The 22,395-nt window shown below is 43.2% G+C and overlaps 1 protein-coding gene across 2 annotated transcripts in view; it reads left to right on the top strand.

Moving 5' to 3' along the window:
* Positions 1-22,395, top strand: part of MYO5B (myosin VB) — a 328,467-nt gene that overhangs the window by 134,182 nt on the left and 171,890 nt on the right. For both annotated transcript variants that reach the window (XM_075932680.1, XM_075932681.1), the window contains exon 5: positions 4,857-5,013. In XM_075932680.1, coding sequence (XP_075788795.1) covers positions 4,857-5,013 — 157 coding nt within the window. The remainder of the gene's footprint in view (positions 1-4,856; positions 5,014-22,395) is intronic.

Below are 22,395 nucleotides of genomic sequence, written 5' to 3' on the forward strand. Positions count from 1 at the left end.
GCCACACCCCAGCTCATTCCTTCCCTCTACCCCTTGACCAGACACCTACCCCCAGAGAGAGGGGAGTTGGCGAGTGTAGACAGCAGGCGGTGCAGCCTCCTAGTACCGAGTAAAGAATCTATTTGTCAAAAATTTCCTGAATGTTGTTTTTTGTTGTCATTGTTACAGACATACTTGCTGACTGGCATTATGAAATAAATTACTAAAATAATTAACATTGGTGTGATTCTACTGAGTTACTTTGACAAAATATGCAAAATTTTGCAGAATTTTAAAATATCATGTGCAGAATTTTTAGTTTTTTGACACAGAATTCCTCCCCAGGGTAACATTGTCAGTCGGAATGTACTTGGCTAAAAAGGGAAACTGAAATGACTGATGCTTCCATCTTAGCTGAACTCTGTAGTGTCTTTCTGCCCCTGGGGTTTCTGATGTATACAGGAAAAAATACATTTGTTTTGTAAAGCTTAGGAAAATAAATCATGTTAAGGCTTGAAATCAAGAGCTGTTTCTCTTTGCATGCTGCATAGACAGGACTCACATCCTGCCCCTTTCATTGAATCTACTCCACATCACTGTCACAGTTGTGCCACATGTCTTGAAACAAGAATCAGTCTTTGGGGATGAAGGGATGAATGGTCTGACATGTCAGAACACTGATTGTTGCCACGGAGAAAAACAAAAAATCAGTTCATTGGAAAATAATTGACTTAATTTTAGAGAGAAGGCATTTTCTTTTGTAGAAATGATTGCTTTGATCGTTCTTTTGTAATCCAGAATTAAACTAGAAAGAGAAGAACCAGTTGATCTCTCAACTGTTTTTAGTAGCTAGCATTTCACTTTTTTTTTTTTTAAGGCAGAAAATCTCAACACCCAGCTGGCTCATTCTGAACAGGAGCGGGTCAGTAGTTAAGGCAAATCTTTGTGAAACTTCAGAAAAATGTGACCTGACAGGCCGATTGTATTAGCAGGAAATGGTGTTTGCTCTGTCTTTTCTCATACTGTTTCCCACGGGGGTCAGTACATGTGGGTGAACAACACATTTAAAATGGAAAGACAGGAGAAATAGCAAACAGAACGCAAAATATCATAGAAATGGCTGAGTCGTAATCAAACCGGAATCCCATGGAGAGAGCCTGGAGGCAGAGCTTGTGAAATAGACGCCTGAAATAATTATAGATGGACTCTCCCATTGCACTCCTGGAAGGGGCCAGGCCTTGGGCAGAAGGGGCAGGGCTGGGGGCACTAAATGGAAGACGAATGGATACCTTGATGGTGAGCATCATAAAAGTATCTAGAGAAGTAGCAGTGAGAGGGAGGGCAAGACATGAGGGTCCAGGATGTGCATCTGGTTTGGGGGGGGGTGAATGAACTACTGTCCCACAGATGCATTTCTAGTGTTGGCTGATGGCAGGACATAAAATACCTTGCACCCACCCCAGAGTAGTCTCTATATACTTTAGACAGCAGCCAGCTGTAATGTGTTGTGAGAAGAAGAGATAGAAACTCATGCTGTCTCTCTACTAGCTAGCCCTGTGTTCTGCCTTCAATGTTTCCTCAAAACATTTGCCTTCATGTCCAGCAGTCTCTGGGAAAGCAGCTGCTAAACTCCATATCAGAAGTGAGGGGTTGGTGACAATGGGCGATCCTGTGTGTGTGTGTCTCTCTGTTCTAAGATTGGTTTCTTGCAGCTGGGCTTTGTCAGGGCTAGAAATTTAAACTTTATTGCTGGATACAGTTGCAAAAATCATGGCTCCGTCTCTCCAGTTGTGTGCGCCATTCATTTCAAGCTGTGATAGATCATGATTGGGGACTTGAAATCTGTTAGAATTCCTCCTTCCCGCCCCCTCCCCCAGTCAGTAATGCTTTATTGGCTTCATTAGGGAACCAAAGACAGCAAGCAGAGTTCACTTAGATTTCATCTCCATGGATAAAATAAAACAAAACAAATGTTTCCAGGATGTGACAGATACCATTCTAGAGTGTCCCTCCTAATAGGCAGGTGGTAGGAAACAATAATCCTATAGCAACACTTGAGAGACCACAAGCTTCAAGGAAGCCAGCTTTTAATTTTAAGAATCCTTAACAGGTTCTGAAAACAAGACTACTTCCTAAAACTTAAGCCTATTAAAAAAACACACAGTTATTTTGTCAACTAGAATCCACGGATAAGCACATTTTTGGGGTCATCTAAAGTAACACAGAAAAGATTCAACATTGCAAAGACTTCCATGGTTTTCTTTGACATGGTTCTGCCACAGTCTTTTGCTTAACTAATTAGAAAGAATGGGTGACCTCTTGGTCCCATGGATTGAACATGACGTAATCAAAGCTCACTTTCAGCAGCTTCTTTAAAGAACAGTAGTTAGTTGTAAGCTTTGCCATTGTTAATAATATGGTAGGCTGCGTTTCTCTTGTCCTTGCAAATGTGTGTTTGGAAAAAAAGTCCAGTAAAATATGCAGTGGAAGACAAGATCCATGTGCCAGTCATTTATGGGTGCCACAAGATATTCAGAATGGGATGGGGATTTGACTCAGGTGCATTCTGTGATTAAATCCCCTCGTGTTTTATTAAATGGATTAATGGACACAGATGTGTACAACTCAAAAGATGTTTTGGACAAGTGACCTCATATAACCTTAATATCATAATTCGCTGCCTCTGTATATCTTCCTGTGTTGTATGTATCATTCTTGTGTGTAAAGTTAGATATATGGAGTTTCAAATGGTTTATTGTTTTAAATCTGCAAATACAAGCCATCAAGGAAGCTTCCCTCAATGTCTGGGTGATCACCTGTAAACAGCTTCTTTTGAGTCCAAGCAGTGATTGGTCTTAGAAAGTCATGTGACACCCCCAACTGGTAGGGTCTGACCAGGTAACTTTCCATGTAAGGGTAGAATGTAGAAACAGAAGGCCTGCCCAAAGTGGAATCTATAAAACCAATGGGAAGCTAGCTGTCCCTTTGTCTTTGGCTGGCATGGCACTCGCAAGAGGATAAACCAGGGACCCCAAGGAACTTCCCTGGTTTGGAGGCTTAGGTGGAATAAGAACAGTTGTAGCGTGAGTTGGTAATAAGTTTGTGACAAGTGTTAAAATTAGCTATGCGTGATTTGTAATCTACTTTGCTCTCCCTGGTTTCACTTGCAACCACTTAATCCTACTGCTTATACTTGATAAAATCACTTTTATTTACTATCAAGCCCTGTGTAAATAATTGTTACCTGGGGGAGTAATCAGTCTGTACATCCTCCTTTCATTGTTAAAGGGGGCTTACCTAAAAAATTCATTTGGGGTTCTGATCCCATTTGAGGAGTGGTATCCCAGGAAGCTGTACCCAAAAACTGCATTTTCCTTGAACCTGAAGAGGTTCAGTGTCTGTACTACTCCTTGGGGGGCAGTGATTTCAGCTCTGTGCCTTCGCTGGCCCAGCCGGACAGGGCAGTGAGAAGTCCCAGAGAGCAAAGAGGCAAGTATCAATGGCTTTGTCAGCACTCCAGGAAGCACCTGCAGGGGATCTTCTGTGACTGCACCCCATTACACATTGATTCTCTTGGGCTTAAACTATTATTTATCCTAGGTCAGGCTGCTGTGAATATGATTTTACATGCTCTATTAGTGCTGCACTGAGCTGATGTGGCCTGATTTTCCTGACTGGACTGATTTGCAACTATGAGTAGTAAATATTTCTAATGATTGGGGATGGGACACTAGATGGGAAATTACTCCGAAGGATTACTTCCCAGCTGGCTGGTGGGTCTTACCCCCATATGCAAGGTGTAACTGATTACTCGGGGTTGGGACTTGTCCCTTGGATCAGATTGGCAGAGACTTTTTTCTTTTGGAATATAGGTGCTGGTCCTATTGATCTCATGCTGTATGTGGCAAATGACTCTCCACAGGAAACCCAGCAAATAGTTCTTCAGCAAGATTAGAGAAACAACCTTCACAGATCTTTACACCAGTTTAACTCCAAAGCTTCCCTCTTTAGAGACCTTACGTCATTTCTTCAATCTGCTTTAGGGATGCCACTCTTACAGTCTTCAACTAAACAGTGCTGCATGTCATATTTGTGGGTACCTCTTCTCTCTGCCTGAAGCTATGTGCTTAATGTGAATCCCTTCCTTGTCCCGCTACAGCATATACCTCGCGCTGGCGGATCAGGAGGGTGATCCAGATAATGCAGAGGTTTGGGTAGTAGAGTTTTGATCCACAGGAGTATATGACCTGTGTTTTAACTTGGTTTTTCATGTACAAACTTGTATCTCAGTTGTAGCCCACAGCCATGAGCTCCCTAATTAGAGGCCATATTAACATAATATTGTAGATCCAGTTCTCTGTGAATGCTTAGCTGAAACATCAGATTATCTTTTTAAAAGGAATGAAGTGTGGGAGAGACCAAGAGAGCATGGAAGTCAACAGCCGATACCCAGCAGAATCCTCTTGAGTAATGATAGGAGGAATCTTAAACATCAGAATTATAGTTATTGAAGAGCTGTTGCGCTGGGAAGTAAATGTCAGAATGCTGGCTCCTTGCATTACAAGGCAGTGGTGTGTTGTGATGTAGCACTGGATGAGAAGCTTAAAGGAATTCTGTTGTAAGATGCTCAGAAGCATTAACTTTTCAAAGTTTCCAATTGTGAAATTTATCATATTGACGCTGCCAGTAAAGTTTTAGTCAATAGCGTGAAAACTTCGTTCATTCTAGAATCAACACAGGCAAGGAAAACATTTAACAAACCAAGATGCATACGAAAATGCAAAACCACAATTGCAAGATTCATTAATGGTGGGAAACACAACCTTGAACTTTTAAAAAGTGGATGAGTTTATAAAAAGCTTTTCTCTGACCCACAGGGATGAGAAGAACCAGTCCATTATCGTAAGTGGAGAATCTGGTGCTGGAAAGACAGTCTCTGCCAAATATGCCATGCGCTTCTTCGCATCTGTTGGTGGCTCTGCCAGTGAGACCAACATTGAAGAGAAGGTCCTTGCATCCAGTCCAATCATGGAGGTAAAGCTGCCACAACAGAAGTGACATTGATTTTTATTCTATTTTGAACAATATGTAGGCATTTGTTTCTAGCATTAGCAAGCTGCACCAATTCAGGGTGCGGTGCTTCAGAATTGGTATTCTCCTTCTGTCTAGTAAATGGAAGTTTCTATTCTTGTGTTTATATTTAGGATCTGTCTTGGTCTCACAAGTGAGATCCACACATTAGGATTATGTAAACATAGTTGTATTAACTAGATTTTTATATAATTATTAAGGGTGGTGGGGAAAAAAAATTAAACCGTTGGGATAGATTACTTTAGGCAACTTTCTGTGTGTAGGTCACCGGTTGTAAATTGGTCGCAAGCTGATAATGACTGTAAGCTGTTAAAATGTTTCTGTTCCGTGCCCGCTGTATGTGAAATACTGTTGAATCTGTCTATTTCTTCATTATGGAGATATGGGAATGGGAGGAGGCATGATACATCTGGCCCACTTGAGGAGGTCTGTGTCTCCACAGAGAAAGTTCATACTAGTTCAGTATTGCTGAAACTGTCACCAGTAATGTATCCTCTTTACCTTCCTTTTCCTCTCTCGACTTCGACTGGTAACCCTTACTCCATGTTTTTACTAATTCCCTAAAGAAAGAGAGAGGTTTGTTGACTGAATCTATAGATTGAATCAACATACACCTACTTTTACATTTTCTCATATCCTACATCACTGAGTCTCAGCACCTAACCTTCAGCCAGATCCTGTTATTTTTATCCCTGCACTGTGAGCGGAGTCAGTTGACCTGAGCTCTGAGACTCACTGGCTATGTCTACATGGCAACGTAAGCCAAGGGTTAATGAGACTCGAGTCAGCTGTGCTGTCTTGGGGAACGCTGGGCTTGAGTGTCTACACTGCATTTGAACTGTAGGTTATGAATTTTGACTCTTAAGGAGCCTGAGTACATAAACTGCATAATTAATTCCTTTGGTGGCTGTCAGTAGGTTGAATGCAGTGGGAGAAGGCTGTAATCAAAGAGCTAGGCTCTCCATCCCCGGTCTGCGTCATGTTGGCAGGGAATGCCCATGTGCACCTGTTTGGAGAGTAATTAGCACATCAGTCTCCAGAGCTGTCGAACGATTAAAATAAAACTTTGCAATGTTTAATTTTTAAAATGTGATGTTCCATGAAGATGGTTTTGTTTGCTTGGAGTTTTTATTCATTTATTTTTCTTGAGGTGTTTGTCTTAAAGTTTGACACAATTTAGGTTTCAGAGGGAAAAACAAATATTGCTCACACCAGCCTGGTGCCTGCTGAATGGTGAAGTGCGAATCTTGGGGGGGAGGGTGTGTGTGTGTGTGTGTGTGTGTGTGTGTGTGTGCCCATGTGTGCGTGCGCACATGCATGCGCGCTTCAGCACACCCCAGAGAGTGCATGCAGCCCACTCACCCCTGCACACACAGCCACAGTGGGACGAAGCGGCTGCCTTGCAGGGTGAGGGAATGGCAGGGCTCCCAATTATTCTTGGCCAAGAGAGGGGCGATTACCAGCATCCCAACGTCCAGGAGCTTCCTCCTACTTATCAGTTTTGCTCCCTGTTCCAGGCAGACTGCTCACAACAGTGAGGAGGAGCTAGAGGCAGAGCTGTCGGCGTAGGAGGAGCGAAGTGGGATTGCATTCAGCCAGACAGTAATGGAGCTTTTGGCTGCTGTGCTGGCTACCTTCAGTGCTGCTCCTCCACCACAAAGAACTCTGGGATACATCGAGGGGCTGCGGGGTCCGTGTGCACACAGGAAACCCGCCCTGCAGGGTTCTGGGTCTTTGAGTCTGAGCCTTAGGTTAGCACATGTTGAAATGTGGGCGTGAGTGGGATTTGGCTTGAACCTGGGCTTAAATTGTTGTGTAGAGATGTGCACTGCTGCGAGCAGGCCCGCCAATGTGGGGAGGAAAAGGAGGCAATTGCCCTGGGGGCCAGTGACTCAAAGGGGCATGGGGCTGCCGGCTCCCACCACTATCAGCTACTGCAGATAACGGCAGTGTCCTGAGTGCCAGGCCCTTTAGATTGCGGCCAAAGCCCAGTGCAGCATGCAGGGGAGCCTCAGGTGGCACGCTCCAGGCAGCACTGTGGGGCAGAGGGCACAGTTCAGGCAATGCTGAGGACGAGCTGTCCAGACGCTGCCCCTTTTTGGGAGCACAAAGCTTTCACCCCCACCTTGCCCAGGGGCCTGGTGAGTCTTTAATCTTGCCTGCCGGTGAGTCTCTGTTGGTTGTGTAGATGTACCCTTATGTAACTTGATACTGGGAGGTTTGGGACTTGACGGATCATACCCCTCAATCAGGGGTGAGCTGTTGTCCTGACAAACTGAGGCCTTGCTTATAGGTTTGTGTTTTGGGAAGGCAGATGAGTTACTTGTGGGAATACTGAGCAGGGCCCCATCCTAGTAGTAGTTGTACTGGCTGCAGGGATTCTTCCATACAGCTGGTAGTTGTATCTAGACTGCAGCTCTATTTTTCATCCTTTCCAAAGTGGCAGAAGAAATATAGATTAATGGCTAAATTTATGGTCACTACTGTAGGCACAGCCCATAGTACCTACAGTGGGACTGGAGAGCTGTCACTGTTGTACGGCGATTTACCTGAGGTGACAGGCCTTCCTCATTTTGGGTGTCAGATCCAGCCATGGTGCTCCAGTGCACATACCTGTAATGATAGAGAACATATTTTTGTTGTGAATAGCGAAGTGCCAGAGTGCTTCTGTTACATGACAGAGGGTTTGGCTTTCTGGGGATATCTGCATCAGGCATGCAGGATTCCCTCACCAATGAGCTCTCTTGTTAGAGGTACGTTCAATCTCCTGCTCATTCAGTTACCCTCTTTCCCCAGACCTACCACCTCAGTATGTAAAGAGTTAAGCAGTTACCTGGTAAGCATTACTACAGGAGGCTGGTTCTTCATCATCGCTGGGCCCAATGTCCCACAGGCGAGGGTTAAACATGTAGTTTGATCGGTGAACATTTTAAACGCTGTTTTATATCCCTGCTACCAGCCAAGGCACTAATTATGCATTACATCTTTTTTTTTTTTTTTTTTTTTTTAAGTGGATGATGCTTTAGGAGCCACAGCCCTATAATACATTACGACTGTGTCTAGACTGGCCACTTTTTTCTGGAAAATCAGCTGATTTTCCGGAAAAACTGGCCAGCTGTCTACACTGGTCGCTTGAATTTCCGCAAAAGCACTGACTTCCTACTGTAAGAAATCAGTGCTTTTTTGGAAATACTATGCTGCTCCCATTCAGGCAAAAGTCCCTTTTGCGCAAAGCTTTTGCGTAAAAGGGCCAGTGTAGACAGCTCAGATTTGTGTTCCGCAAAAAAGCCCCGATCGCGAAAATGGCGATCAGGGCTTTTTGGCGGAAAAGCGCATCTAGATTGGCACAGACGCTTTTCCACAAAAAGTGCTTTGGCGGAAAAGCATCCGTGCCAATCTAGATGCTCTGTTCCGAAAATGCTTTTAACGGAAAACTTTTCCATTCAAAGCATTTCCGGAAAATCATGCCAGTCTAGACGCAGCCTACGTGATGTGTCTGATTCCTAGTGGACTGCATGTAGGCAAGTCCGCATCCAAGTACCTCCATCACAAACTCTTATTAATCAGTATTCTTGTTTGGCAGTCTCACCTGAGGTACCTAGTTGCATTGGTAAGTTGTCAACATTGATTGTATGCTCCTGGAGGCAGGGACCTTGTCCTCCTACATGCGTGTAAAGTGCCAACACATTTTGGGTAATACACAAATAATAAAGCTGAATAATGATGGAGGGAGCTTAGTCATAGGCGCTGACTATTATTTTTTATTGGTCTGCTCTGTCCTGAAGCCCCATGTCTACTGCATCCCTTCCCATGAGGCCCTGCCCTTACTCCCTCCCCTCTCCAGACTCCCACCCAATGCTCTCTGCCCTTCTTCAAGCCACCAAACAGCTGTGGGTCACCTGTTGGGAGGGGAGGTGGGGCTCCACTCATCAGCTTTGGCTGGTGGGTGCTGAGCACCCACTATTTTTTTTCTGTGGGTACTCCAGCCTTGGAGCACCCCTGAATTCAGCCTATATGGGCATGGTGACTAAAAAAAACCTGTAACCCCTGACGGAGTAAGGGGAAAATTGGCATCAATTCCCTCCTGTGCTGTATCTGTCCCACATATAAAGAGATGGCATGAACTCCCAGGAATGTCAGTCTGCCAGCTATCACCAACAAAGCTCTCTTGTCTTAAAAACCCCAAATAGCTGACTTGGACCAGGCATTCCTAAAACTGGATGCTAATTGGAAATTGTGTGCTGTTTCATTTGTAGTGATCATAGCGATGTGTGTGTGTGTGTGTGTGTGTGTGTGTGTATTTATCGTGAACATGATTCCATTTCAAGCGACGTCTTAGCTGTCACTCCAATGGTTCGTACCAGTGCTGTTCTGGAATAGAATCGATACCCTTTCCACAGAAGCTCTTTGCCCTGTAAATTTTCCTAGTTGAAATTTATCAACCTTCACTCCTTCTCATTTCTGAGACAATGGCACCCCATTTGTACCTTCCTTTCCTTTTGCTCTCATTACTGTTCTGAAAGTTCAACCACCTTCATACTTTAAAGGACAAATAATTCATTCCAGCTAATATTGTGCAACTGAAGCAGTTTTCAGTCATGGAAAATTGTCTTGAGTTCTGTTTTAATGGACAGTTCTGCTGCAACGGTCCTAGTCCTTTGCGAGGAGGAAGACTTGTTTGGTGATGTGATGTGGTGGGCCAGTCCCTGATGTCCGCTGGTGAAGGCTTGTGGCCTTGCCAAACCCCACTACAGAAGTGCAGCCAGAGAGAAGTCCTCCAGGCAGGCTAGACTAGCTGTGGAGGAACCAGCCAATCAGGGTCCAGGAAGACCTACAAAAGGAGCTGCAAATCACAGCAGAACATAGTTGCAGTACAGACTTCCAGGAGACTGACTGGCTGCAGGAGTGGCAGCATCATGGACAACTCAGAGTGGAGAGCTGGTTAGAGCCTGTGAGCTATGGTGAGACTGATGAACTGAGGTAAAGCCCAGAGCTAGGGCAAGGAGCTGTCTCCAGGAGGAGAAGCCCTAGAGGCACCACTCTCATCCAAAGTGGGAAAGTAGACTGAGACACTATACAGAGGGCACTGGGATGGGCCCGGGTAAAGATATACCTTGAAGGGGTTTTGAGTATTTCACATGGGGTGAATTGGGAGAAATAGCCAAAGAGGCTGACATAGTCAGGGAGTGCAGGCACACACCCTTGGTCAGATGGGGGTGCTCACAAGAGGTGAGTGTCACCCCAATATAGGTCATCTAATCCATCTCCCTGCTAATGCAGAATTGTAAATTGGATCGTTATAAAAATGTAGGTGCTAGTGAATTTCACATCCTTTGCATTCACAGAGAACAGGGCAGTTTGCTTACTGTTCCCAGGACCTTATCTATCTTCCATTGGTAAAATATAGACTCTGGGGTGCTTCAGAGGTGGCCAAGATAGATTTCATGCTCGAGTCTCTGGGAAGTAGGGGGATAAGTGGCTCTAAGCCACCTTTTTGCTCTAATCCTGCAGCTCTCCTCCTCCTAGTAGTTCTCTCAGGCAGTCTAATATGCCTTCTTCCAAATACTTCCCCCTCCCCCAAGTACTGAGAGCACATTCTTTATTATCAGCATCCATTTTTCAGTGTTCTTTTCTGAAAGCTCCTTCCTCCACATGTGCTGAAAATAAATCTGTACTTTCTGCCAACTCTAATTTCAATTTGTGTGGCTAAGAGGATTAATTGTGGAGTACATGGCAAAATGTGTTAGGGTTCTGCCAGCAAACAGGGTCTCATTCCATTACAAAGGAACGTGCTTTCTCAATTCTGAGCTGCTCCTGAAAGCCAGCCCTCCGAACTCTGGCCTGACTCCTTTGACCTGACCACATATTGAGGTCTTGACCCTAAGCCAAAAGCACTAAAATCCTCTAAACAATTGACAGCAAATGAAATAAAATGGAAAGATGCCCTTTCTCATCTCTTAAACTGGTAGAGAGATGACAAAAAAGAGGTTGTGTTCATGTGCTGCAGATATCATAGGCCTGGAAGGAATCTCAAGAGATCATCTAGTCCAGTCCCCTGTATTCATGACAGGACTATTTTTTATTATCTAGAACATCTCTGTTTGTTTAATGATGATTAAGGGTAACATTTTTAAAAGCACCTATGCCCCATTTTCAGAAGTGACTTGCAAGTCCAAGTCCTATGGATTTTTAAAATGCATAAGTCTTGTTTGGAAATGGGACTTTTAGGCCTGGTCTATCTACACTGGAAACTTCTTGTGCAAGAACTTTTTGTACAAGAGTTCTTGCGCAAAAAGTTCTTGCGCAAGAACGCGTCCACACTGCCATGTGCTTTTGCGCAAGAGTGTCCATGGCAGTGTGGACACCCTCTTATGCAAGAAAGCTCTGATGGCCACTTTAGCAATAGGGGTTTCTTGTGCAAGAAACCCCTGTTTTCCATCTACACATACCTTTTTGCGCAAGAGCTCTTTCACAAAAATGCTTATTCCTCGTAGAAAGAGGAATAATTCTTGCACAAAAAGCCCTGTGTTCTTACGATTTACTGTACTTTTTCTTGTGCAAGAATGTTCTTGTAGTGTGGATTCTCCACTAGTTTTTGTGCAAAAACAGCACAAAAACTCTGCAGTGTAGACATAGCCTAGGTGTTTAGACTGAACTTAACCACTTGAGGTTGATTTTTCTAAACAGAGAGTCCAGACTGCTGATCCCATTCCATTGACATTAAGGGCTGTTAGTCTATTTTGGTGCTCCTGCTTTTACCAGGTGTTGACCTTGCCTGGTCAACTTTACAGTAGTGCAGATTCAGCATTGTGAACGTCTGTTCTTGACCTCCAGGAGTTGTCCCACAGTGACCTGTTGTGACCACTCTGGCTTGGACTTGCAACTCTGCTGCTCTCTAACTGCACAGGAAAAGTCCTGGGGAAAATATGAATTTAATTTTCTGTGTGGCCAGCGTGGTGAGCAAATCACAGAGGAGGCAACACTCTTCATCGGCACATCTGACCATCAATTCCCAGGGTCGCAAATAAGCACCAGGATGGAGTGTGCAGGAGATCCTGGACATGAATGCCAGGGTCACAAACAAGCACCAGCATGGAGAGGGAGAGAAATCAGTTCAGGCAGAACTATGAAACAGCAAAGAAACACTGATACTTATGCCAAGATTACACATGGCATGGTGGAAAAAGAATACGCATCTCACACACTTAAATAGAAAGCCACTGTAAAGTAGTAATAAATACTTCACTAAAACACATACACGCCCCTCCTGACTGACCCCATAATCTTATTGTACTCTTGTTCTTTTTCTCTGTCCCATGTTGTCGTCTTGGTTTAAATTGTAAGAACTTGAGCTCTTGGAGGCAGGGAATTTGTCTTTAACTCTTATGTAAAGGGCTAAGAATATTTATAGGTGGTATTAGAAATCATACACACAAAGGATTTAAAAGAATATTAAGTTTTCAAAGTCAAATGCTCAAAAGATAGTAAATGGCCTATGCAACCTCTGATTATTCATTATGATACCATCGTTAATTATAGGATCAGCTGCTATTTTTTTTCTGAAGGTCTGATTTTTCGCAAGTGTTAAGCACTCATACCTGCCGCTGAAGTAAATGGAAGCTGTGCTTTGAGCCTATAAAGTGCTATAGAATGTTTAGTACTCTGACAAATCAGGCCCTTGGCATCTCAAATTGGGCGCCAAAGATGTAGTGGGTGTCTTGACTTTATTGCTTTCTCTTCCTCAGTTCCCCATGGATAAATGAGTAATTTTTGCAGAAAATAATTTCATTGAAGTTTCAAGGTGCGTGCGTGCATGCACACGTGGACACATACGCTATAGGGCCTCTTTTTTGAAGGGGGGGTATTTTTAACAATTTTTGCATTTTATATAAATGTCAAAAAATCTGGTTTTGAGGGTCTATCTTTTTGTATATACTGCAATGAGTAAAGAATGTAAAATATATACTACTCATTGCAGTATATGCAAAGAGAGAGTCCTCAAAACCTAATTTTTGGGCATCTATACAAAAAGTACAATTTGCTAAAAATAAACCCCAAAGATTTAAATCAATGCTCTACAGCAGTGAGTAGTCTCTTGTACCGTTCCCTAGTGTGCTTGAACAGAGTGCTATTTCGAACAGAATTATGTTATTGCTCACCAGGGTACTGTGAGTGAGCAACAGCAAAGTCTACATGGACCAATTAATGTGCAAACAGTTAATTCATTTTCAAAATCATACCCCCTTTGCTGCTCCAGGTGTACAAGCCCTTACAGATAAGTAATCTTTCTGGGGAACTTTTTGGTGTTTCTTGGATAAACACCAATTTTATTTTTTGTAACAGGTGTTTTATTGGTGTTTGTTGGTTAAAACCTAAGATCAAAAGCCCTGTCTATGGTATGAGTGCCACAGAAAAGCTGATGTGGAAACTAGTAATTCTTTCTTGAGAGTACTGTTTGAACAGTATAGGCAATGAAGAGGTGAGGAGAGAGCAAAATATGTAATAGTTACTTGTTAACAAGAGCATGCGCCATCTTGCACTGAATGAGGTAGAAGTCCCATAGAAAATAATAGCATATTCTCATTTAATTCAAGAGTTTACCAGAGTGCACAGATACCAGGAGGCTGAATAGTGCTAGCAATGTGAATTCTAGCATTTCCTAAACTTTGAGGGTTTGACTTTGCAAACTTACTGTTTTTTGCATTCGATTTCCTAAGTTTTTAAACAAGCAGCTGAAAAACAAATGTGGTGTTTGTCATCTTATTGAGAAGCACAGGATTCATCAGTATGATTGGGATCTTTCACTCCACTTAAGAATAGCCATACCGAGTCAGAGTCCATCTAGCCCAGTATCCTGTCTTCCAATAGCAGCGGATGCTATGTGCCCCAGAGGGAAGTACTTCTTTTTGTTTGTTTTAAACCTTCCTTTGGTAACCCCTAGTTCTTGTGTTGTGGGAACAAGTAAATAACTTTTCCTTATTTACTTTCTCAGCACGTCATGTTTTTTTAGACCTTTTCATATCTCCCCCCCCCCCCTTAGTCTCCTCTTTTCTAAGCTGAAAAGTCCAGTTCTTTTAAATCTCTCTTCATACGGCAGCCATTCTAAACCATTTTCATTGTCCTTTTCAGAACTTTTTCCAGTGCAGTAAGTGCTATCTTTTTTTTTTAGATGAGGTGACCACGTTCACATGCCGTATTCAATATGTGGGTGTACCATGGGTTTATGTAGAGGTAATAAGATATTCTCTGTCTTATTCTTTATCCCTTTTTAAATTATTCCTAACGTTTTGGTTGCTTTTTTGACTGCAGCTGCACACTGAGTGTATGTTTTCAGAGGACTGTCCACAATGACTCCCAAGATCCCTGTCTTGAGTGGTAATAGCTAATTGAGTCCATCATTTTATATGTATAACTGGGATTATGTTGTACAATGTGCATTACTTTACATTTATCAACATTAAAATTCATGTGCTATTTGGTTGCCCAGTCACCTAGTTTTGTGAGATCCCTTTGGAGATTTTCAATTTGCTTTGGTCTTAACTATCTTGAGCAGTTTAGTATTATCTGCAAATGTTGACACCTCACTGTTTATGAATATGTTATATAGGGTTGGTCCCCAGGTAGATCCCAGTGGGATGCCACAAGTTACCTCTCTCCATTCAGAAAACTGACCATTTATTCCTACCCTTTGTTTCTTGTCTTTTAATCCATTATAAATACATGACAGGACCTTCGCTCTTATCCCATGACAGCTTACTTTACTTAAGAGCCTTTGGTGAAAGCCCTTGTCAAAGACTTTCTGGAAATCTAAGTGTACTATCCACTGGATCCCCCTTGTCCACATAATTGTTGACCTCCTCAAAGAACTCGAGTAGATTAGTAAGGCATGATTTCCCTTCACAGAACCCACCAAATTAACTTTCCCCAACAGATTATGTTCAACTACGTGTCTGACAATTCTGTTATTTGCTATAGTTTAAACTAATTTGCCGGATACTGACATTAGATTACTGGTCTGTAATTGCCAGGATTGTGTCTAGAGCTCTTTTTAAAGATTGGCATCACATTAGCAATCTTCTAGTTACTTGGAATAGAAGTTGATTTAAAGGATAGGTTATAAACCACAGTTAGTATTTCCGCAATTTCATTTTTGAGTTTTTTCAGAAACCCTTGGGTGAATGCTATCTGGTCCTGGTGACTTTTGTTACTGGTTAGTGTATTAATTTGTTCCAAAATCTCCTGTGACACTTCAATCTGAGACGATCCTCAGATTTGTCACCTAAAAAGAATCTCAGGTTTGGGAATCTCTCTATTATCCGATGGAAAGAATTCATTTAGTTTCTCCACAATGACCTTATCCTTGAATGCTCCCTTCTCATCTCAGTGATCCAATGGCCCCACTGGTACTTAAAGTTTTGCTATTAATTTTTTGAGTTTTTGGCTAGCTGTTCTTCAGATTCCTTTTTGGCTTTTCTTATTGTATTTTTACACTTCATCTGACAGTTCATGCTCCTTTCTATTTCCTTACTAGGATTTATTTTCCACTTTTTAAACCATGCCTTTTTGTCTCACTGCTTCTTTTATTGGTCATTAAGCCACAGTGTTGCTTTTTTGGTTCTTTTATTATGTTTTTAAATTTGTGATGTACATTTAAGTTGAGCCTCTATTATGGTGTCTTTGAAAAGTTTCCATGTAGCTTTCAGGGATTTTACTTTTGACACTGTACCTTTTAATTTCTATTTAATTAACCTCTTCGCTTTTGTGTAGTTTCCCTTTCTGAAATTAAATGCCATAGTGTTAGACTGCTGAGGTGTTTTTCCCACCAGAGGGATGTTCTTTATTATTGTATTATGGTCATTATTTCCAAGTGGTCCAGATATACTCACCTCTTGGACCAGATTCTGCTCTCTACTTAAGACTAAATGAAGAATTGCTTCTCCTCTTGTTGGTCCCAGGATCAGCTGCTCCAAGAAGCAGTCATTTAAGGTATCAAGAAACTTTATCTTTACATCCCATCCTGAGGTGACTTGTATCCAGTCAATATGAAGATAGTTGAAATCCCCAACTGTTACTGAGGGTTTTTTTTACAGTCTCTCCAATCTTCCTTAGCATTTCATAGTCACGGTCTTGGTCGGGTAGTTGATAATATATCTCTGCTGCTATATTCATATTATTAGAGCATGAATTACTATCAATAAAGATTTTATGGAATAGTTTTGTTCATTTAAGATTTTCACTTCATTCTGATTTTACATTTTCTTTCACCTTTAGTGCCATTCACCCACCAGCATGACCTTTCAGATATATCTGTCCTTCAGATATATTTTGTACCTGATATGACCATGTCCCGTTGATTGTTCTCATTCCACCAAATTTTCTGTGATGCCTATTATATCAATATGCTCATTCAATATGGGGGACTCTAGTTCACCCGTCTTATTTTTTAGACTTCTAGCATTTGTATATAAGCATGTTAAAAACTTGTCATTATTTAGTGGTCTGCCGTTACCTGATGTGATTGGCACTTTTTCATTTGACTGTTTCTCATCTGATCTTATCCATATTTTATCATCTTCCATCCACTGCTCTTTACTGGGACATAGAAAATCTTTGTTTATAGACCCTTCCCTAAGGAACATCTCTTTTCAATCTCTGTGTTTCTCTGCTTTCCACCAAAGTCCTCTGCCACTTGAACTAAAGGAGTTACACATAACTACAGTAAGCTGTAATCCTCAATAGACATGTTTTGCCACTGGGTTTCACACACATTTTCTTGGCAGCAGAGGGATGCCAAAATGAATTTTTGTGTTGTGTTCCAGTCTGTGCTCCAGTAGGCTCAGATTCCTCTACCCATCCCCCACAAGTTGGACTTCCCTACTGCTCTGTCTCACTCCTCTCTCCTCCCCATCCTTGGTTCCTCCTGCTTCCTTGCTAATGTATCCAGCCATTTCCAGTCATTTTCCCCTTGTGATGGATTTCTCCTGGGTGCAACCTGGAACTGAGTTACCTCCGAGTCCTCTGACATGCCCTGGCCTTTGGGCCCCTCTCAGACTATGAAGCTGTGACAAGCTGCAGACAGCTCCTGGTTCTGTACGCTCACACTTACACCTATAGGGTGTGTCTAAACTACATGGCTCCATCGATGGAGCCATGTAGATTAGGCTGATCGGCAAAGGGAAATGAAGCCGCGATTTAAATAATCGTGGCTTCATTTAAATTTACGTGGCTGCCGTGCTGAGCTGACAAACAGCTGATCAGCTGTTTGTCGGCTCAGCGCGCTAGTCTGGACGCTTCCGCGCTGACCTGAAAGCCCTTTATCGACCTCCCTGTTCTGCCTTGTAGGATGAGGTTTACCGGGGAGCAATGTAAATTTAAATGAAGCCGCAATTATTTAAATCACGGCTTCATTTCCCTTTGCCGAACAAACAAATCTACATGGCTCCGTCGACGGAGCCATGTAGTTTAGACGTACCCATAGAGACCCAACCAGCAGCAGTTACACAAAGGTTGCTCCTCAGCCACACATGTGTTAACAGTAGAGAGGATCCAACCACCTTCCCCCTAGCTCCATAGCCTAGGCCCAGTATTCCCTCTAAACTGAGACCTTGGGCAGCCACCCAGGAGAGATTCAGGTGCCGCCTAGCTGACTGGCAGGGGGCCCACAGTTAACAGCATGTGTTTCTAGTGGTGGTACACATAACAAAATTTATTGCACACATGGATGAAAAAACGTAGAGGGAACATTGCTAGGACCTCAGAGCTCTGTGGTCTTACCTTGTCAAAAACCTGACCAGTATTATTATGTTGATTATTATTATTACCCAGTCTATCCCTTCCTCATTGTGGAGAAGACAGTGCTCAAGCTTTTTTGTTCAAGATTCCCCAACACTTCTAGCAAAACAAACTATTTTAGGTAAAAAATACAAAACAGAAACTAGATTTGAAGTGATTATAAGTAATAGCGTACAGATCAAAGTAGATTGCCACAAGAAATAAAACAAAAATGCCATCTGAGCTTTATGACCTAGATAGGATTTGAATCAAGCAGTCTTGCACCCTGATGGTACCAACAATTCACCATTCTTCTCTAGATAGGCAGGCTTTCTTCTTTCTCCCTCCCCCGCTCCAGTTCAGTCTTTGTTCCTAAGGTGTTTCCAGGTGTTGAGTTGTAAGGGGGAGTGAAGCCAAGTGATGATGCCACTTCCCCTTTTATGTTTTTTCTAGCTTGATGATGGAAAGATAGTTTGCCATGACCCAAGAGAGTCTCCATTGGGTACATGTTGTCTTTGAGAGGTTTCCATTGTACACAATTCCTGGGGTAATCCTTGTGAGTGTTTTACACTGTTCAGTGGGCCGTCGATGCTGTTGAGTCTTTTGATTGTTGCACCTGAAAGGCTGCTTATGACATACACAAAGCAAAACGTCATATACAATGACAGCACAAACAACTTAACAAGGTATTAATGTTCAAAAGATTTAAAATGATATCTCAAGGCATACTTTGTACAAACCTATCTCCATGGTGAACATGGGGTGCACAGTGTCACTTTGGGGCACAGAGTGTTGTTAGCCCATCCTAATCTCCTTGTCCAGTCAGTCCCAATTCTCCTTCCAACTCTGTTTTTTTTTTCCTTTTTGCATTTCTTTCCCTCCACCAGTTCCCAGCTCTCTTCATGCTTAGGGTTGTCAGGTGTCCAGTTTTCATCTGGACAGACCGGAAATCACGTCTTCTGTATGGTTAAAAAAAAATAGAAAATACAGGACATGTGCAATGTCCGGTATTTTCGGCTTTTCCAGCTGGGCACCCGATGGAAGCCTGGCGGGGGTGTGAAGTGGCTGGGGAGGTGGAGCCGCAATCGCATTTCGGTGCTGGGAACCCTCTGCTGGTCTGTTGCATCTGACATGGGAGTGATGTCTTGGGGAGGAGGAGGAGCCCTGTCCATGCTCCTGAGTCCTGTCTGTACACTTCAAGCACGTGGTGCAGCCATAGTCTGGGGGTGAAGCCCGCAGGGTAATCTATGGACCGATGAACGGAATAGATTGAGTGTTGAGTGTGGAGTCAATAAGAAGTGAAATTTGTGGGGTTTTATTGTACCTTTTACTTGTCTGGAAGCCAAAGATGAGTTTTTGAAAAATAAAAAAATTGATAAAAGCTGCACAATCGAATGTAAAATATATGATGTTAGATTGTTGTCATTGAAGTTCCAATTGGGTGTTAAGCATGGTGTTGTGGTTTGGTTTTTTGGGGGCGGGGGGTTGACAAATTTTTAGCACGTGTGTTCGGTATTTTTATGAAACCATCTGGCAACCCTGTTCATGCTCCAGTTTCTCATCAATGTGTGTCTTCCCTCCTTTTCTGCCTTGTTCCGCTGGTTCTTTCTCTGCGTCTCTTTTCTGCCAGATCCAGTTTCTTTCCCTGACTCCCACTCCCATCTCCTTGCCCAGCCAGTCCCAATCTCTTCACCCCCTGGCCCTGGTTTCCTTCTCATCCAGCCTCATTTCTTGGCCTCATTCTACACGCACTCTTTTTCTCTTCCCTCCCAGCCCTGCTCCAGCTCCTTTGCAGGTTCTAGCTCTAACACCCTCTGCAAAGGGCAGTTTCCTTCTCCTCAGTCCTAGCAGAGAGCAGCAAAGGAGAGAGGTTCCCTGCTCTCTTCTGTGAGTCCAACCCAGCCTGCAGAGCCCAGACCCACAGTTGGAGAGAGTTTAGCGCATGCTTAGTGCAGGCAGAATGTTCAACAATTTTAGCAGCAAAGCTCTAGCAACTCTCCATTGAGCTTCTGTGACCTTATTTCTGTGTGTCCCTTCCAAAGGCTTATGTGTTGTCTAAATTTAGGTTGATTTTCATGGAAGTTAAAAAGGTACATTCCTGATGCAAAGGCTACTCCCTGACCAAATTATAAGGCTCTATTTCAGCAGGTGGGAATGCTGGGGCTTTTCACAGGAAACATTGCCAAACTCTTCAACATGGGCGAAATGCCATATTTTTGAATTGGTTCTTTGAAATAGCTGAACCATCCAGAATAATTCAGACTTGAGGCAGACACCTGGCATAGAAAATTTCAGCTGAAACTATTCAAATATGACAGTTTTCTGGACAACTGGGTCTTACCATGTGAAATGCTGGGAACCCTTAATTATAGCTGGTGCTACCAGTCCTAGCTCTAAGTAGTGCACAAAAGTGCATCCTTCACAAAAGTTGTATGCGTGGTTTGCTCTGCCAGTGGTTATGTCCCACAGCATTTAGCAACAAATTGTAGTGTCAGAGAGAGGCTGAAGTAATATCCAGGGGGAGGCTGGGTGGCTGCAGGCTGGCTAAAAGATTCGTTGAGGAAAATGTGGTAATAGATGAGAGCCACCGTTCTCTTTTTGTTTGCTACAAGAGATGTAGAGTTCTGATAATCCCCTCCTATTGTGTTAATGTGTGGATAGTAATCTCATCAGAGTGAGCATCATATCCTCCTCTGTGTGTATGTATAGTGCCTCACATATACAGGACAGCCGATCCTCTTAGGGGCCTGCGATTGTGGTACAAATAATACATTTTAGTAAAAAATAGTAAAGCTCTGTCAAATCTGTCTGGAATCCCTCTACCTCCAACTTGGTTTGGAGACTTCTGGGAGGATCGAATTAAAGCTGTTTGAATTAAAGGGGTGATACTCAAGCAACAGATTGATTGCAGCTAATTTTTTAAAACATTTTTTTTCCCCATTGTGCTCTGGGCATGAATTATTTCCTGCAGAGCCATCAGTATCAGCCAAGTAATCATTTCTCTGTTCCTGCTTAGTTGATCAGATCCAAATGCCTGTAATTAGACTGTACATGACATTGTCTGAAGCAGCAATGGCCGAGGGATTAAGTTTTAATGACAAACATTTACTTTACAAGGGTTTGAGAGGCTGGCATTAGTAAACCTTTTATCCTAGTGTAAGTATGAAGAGGCAAATCCTTAGCTGAGTGCTCAGCACAAGGAGTTTAGATCACTGGCTTTCAAACTAGAGGTTGTGACCCATTACTGGGTTATGGAATGTCGGGCACTGGGTCTCACTGCTGCAGGGAGATCAGGCGACCAGTGGGAGTACAAAGGCAGGCTACCTGTGTCCCAGAAGGGACCAGCAGCCTGGCTCCTAGATGGGGGGAGCGCGTGCACAGGGCTCTGTGAGTATTCCCCATAGGCTAGAACCCTGCTGCTGGCTGCCTCTGGGGCACAGCACGGTCTGGGGTGCCAGGAGAAGCAGGAAGCTGCCTTAGCAACCCGCTACACTGCTAACCAGGCGCCACTCAAGGTAAGCCCCTCCTGCCGCAGCCCTGGACTATCCTCAAACTGGAGCTCCCTCCCACATCCTTATCTCTCATCCTCAGCCCCACCCCGGAGTACACATTCCAGTCAAATTATGTTCGGTCGCGGACAGCAATTATTTTCTTCAACTGGGTCATGAGGAAAAAAGCTTGAAAATCTCTGGCTTTGATGGTGCTGCGTAGAGGGAGAGAGAAGGAGAGAATAATTCTTTTTTCACACCCCGTCACCAACCAGAGCAGCAGCTGCAGGCGCCACCCGGTGGTCATGCTGGAACCCAAAGGTGCAGTAACACCTAGGCAGTCGGGTGTTGTTTTGAAATTACGTGAGAAGCTCTCACAAGTTGTTTATCACGGAAAAACAACCCAGTGCCTGTGAGAAGTTCATGGTCTATAGTTTCCATGTCCTGCCAAGGTGGTGTTGCCCCAGAATGGACAGTTGTGAGGGGCAATGCATACGTGTGGGTGTATGCGTGTACACATTTTTATACTGGCTCCCAGTGGAATACATATGCAGCGTGGTGAGTCTTCTGAATGTCCATTTTACTAGGTGATGAAGCGAGCATCCAGCATTGACCCAGTGTATTGCTGTGTGCTGTGACTGCTGTTAGAGCGAGTCTGGTAGACTTTCTCCTTGAGAGAGGGTAGTTTGTTGGGCCTGGATTTCTTTCAGGATCCTCACATGTTTTTACAATACTGTATGTGGTGTGTGTGGGTGTGTAACTAACAAAATAAAATCCCCCTTTAGCTATCGAGTAAATAACATAGAAAAGTTGACTGTGGAACACATGCAATCTTTTTTTTTGGGGGGGGGGGGGGGGGAAGAAGGGCATCAAAACAATAGTTTCTTCAGCTGTTAGGGTATTCCTATAATGTGAAATATGAGTGGATAGAAATTGTTGTATAAACTTTATTGATCATTTTCACAAGAATTTTTCAGAATGCAAGGTTCTCCCTTTCCTATGAACTTTTAGTGTTGAATCTCCGCATACAACCTCCCCAGAAAAGAAGCACTACATTTGATAAAGG

This window comes from Pelodiscus sinensis, chromosome 6 (assembly GCF_049634645.1).
Source record: "Pelodiscus sinensis isolate JC-2024 chromosome 6, ASM4963464v1, whole genome shotgun sequence".
Taxonomy (NCBI): Eukaryota; Metazoa; Chordata; order Testudines; family Trionychidae; genus Pelodiscus; species Pelodiscus sinensis.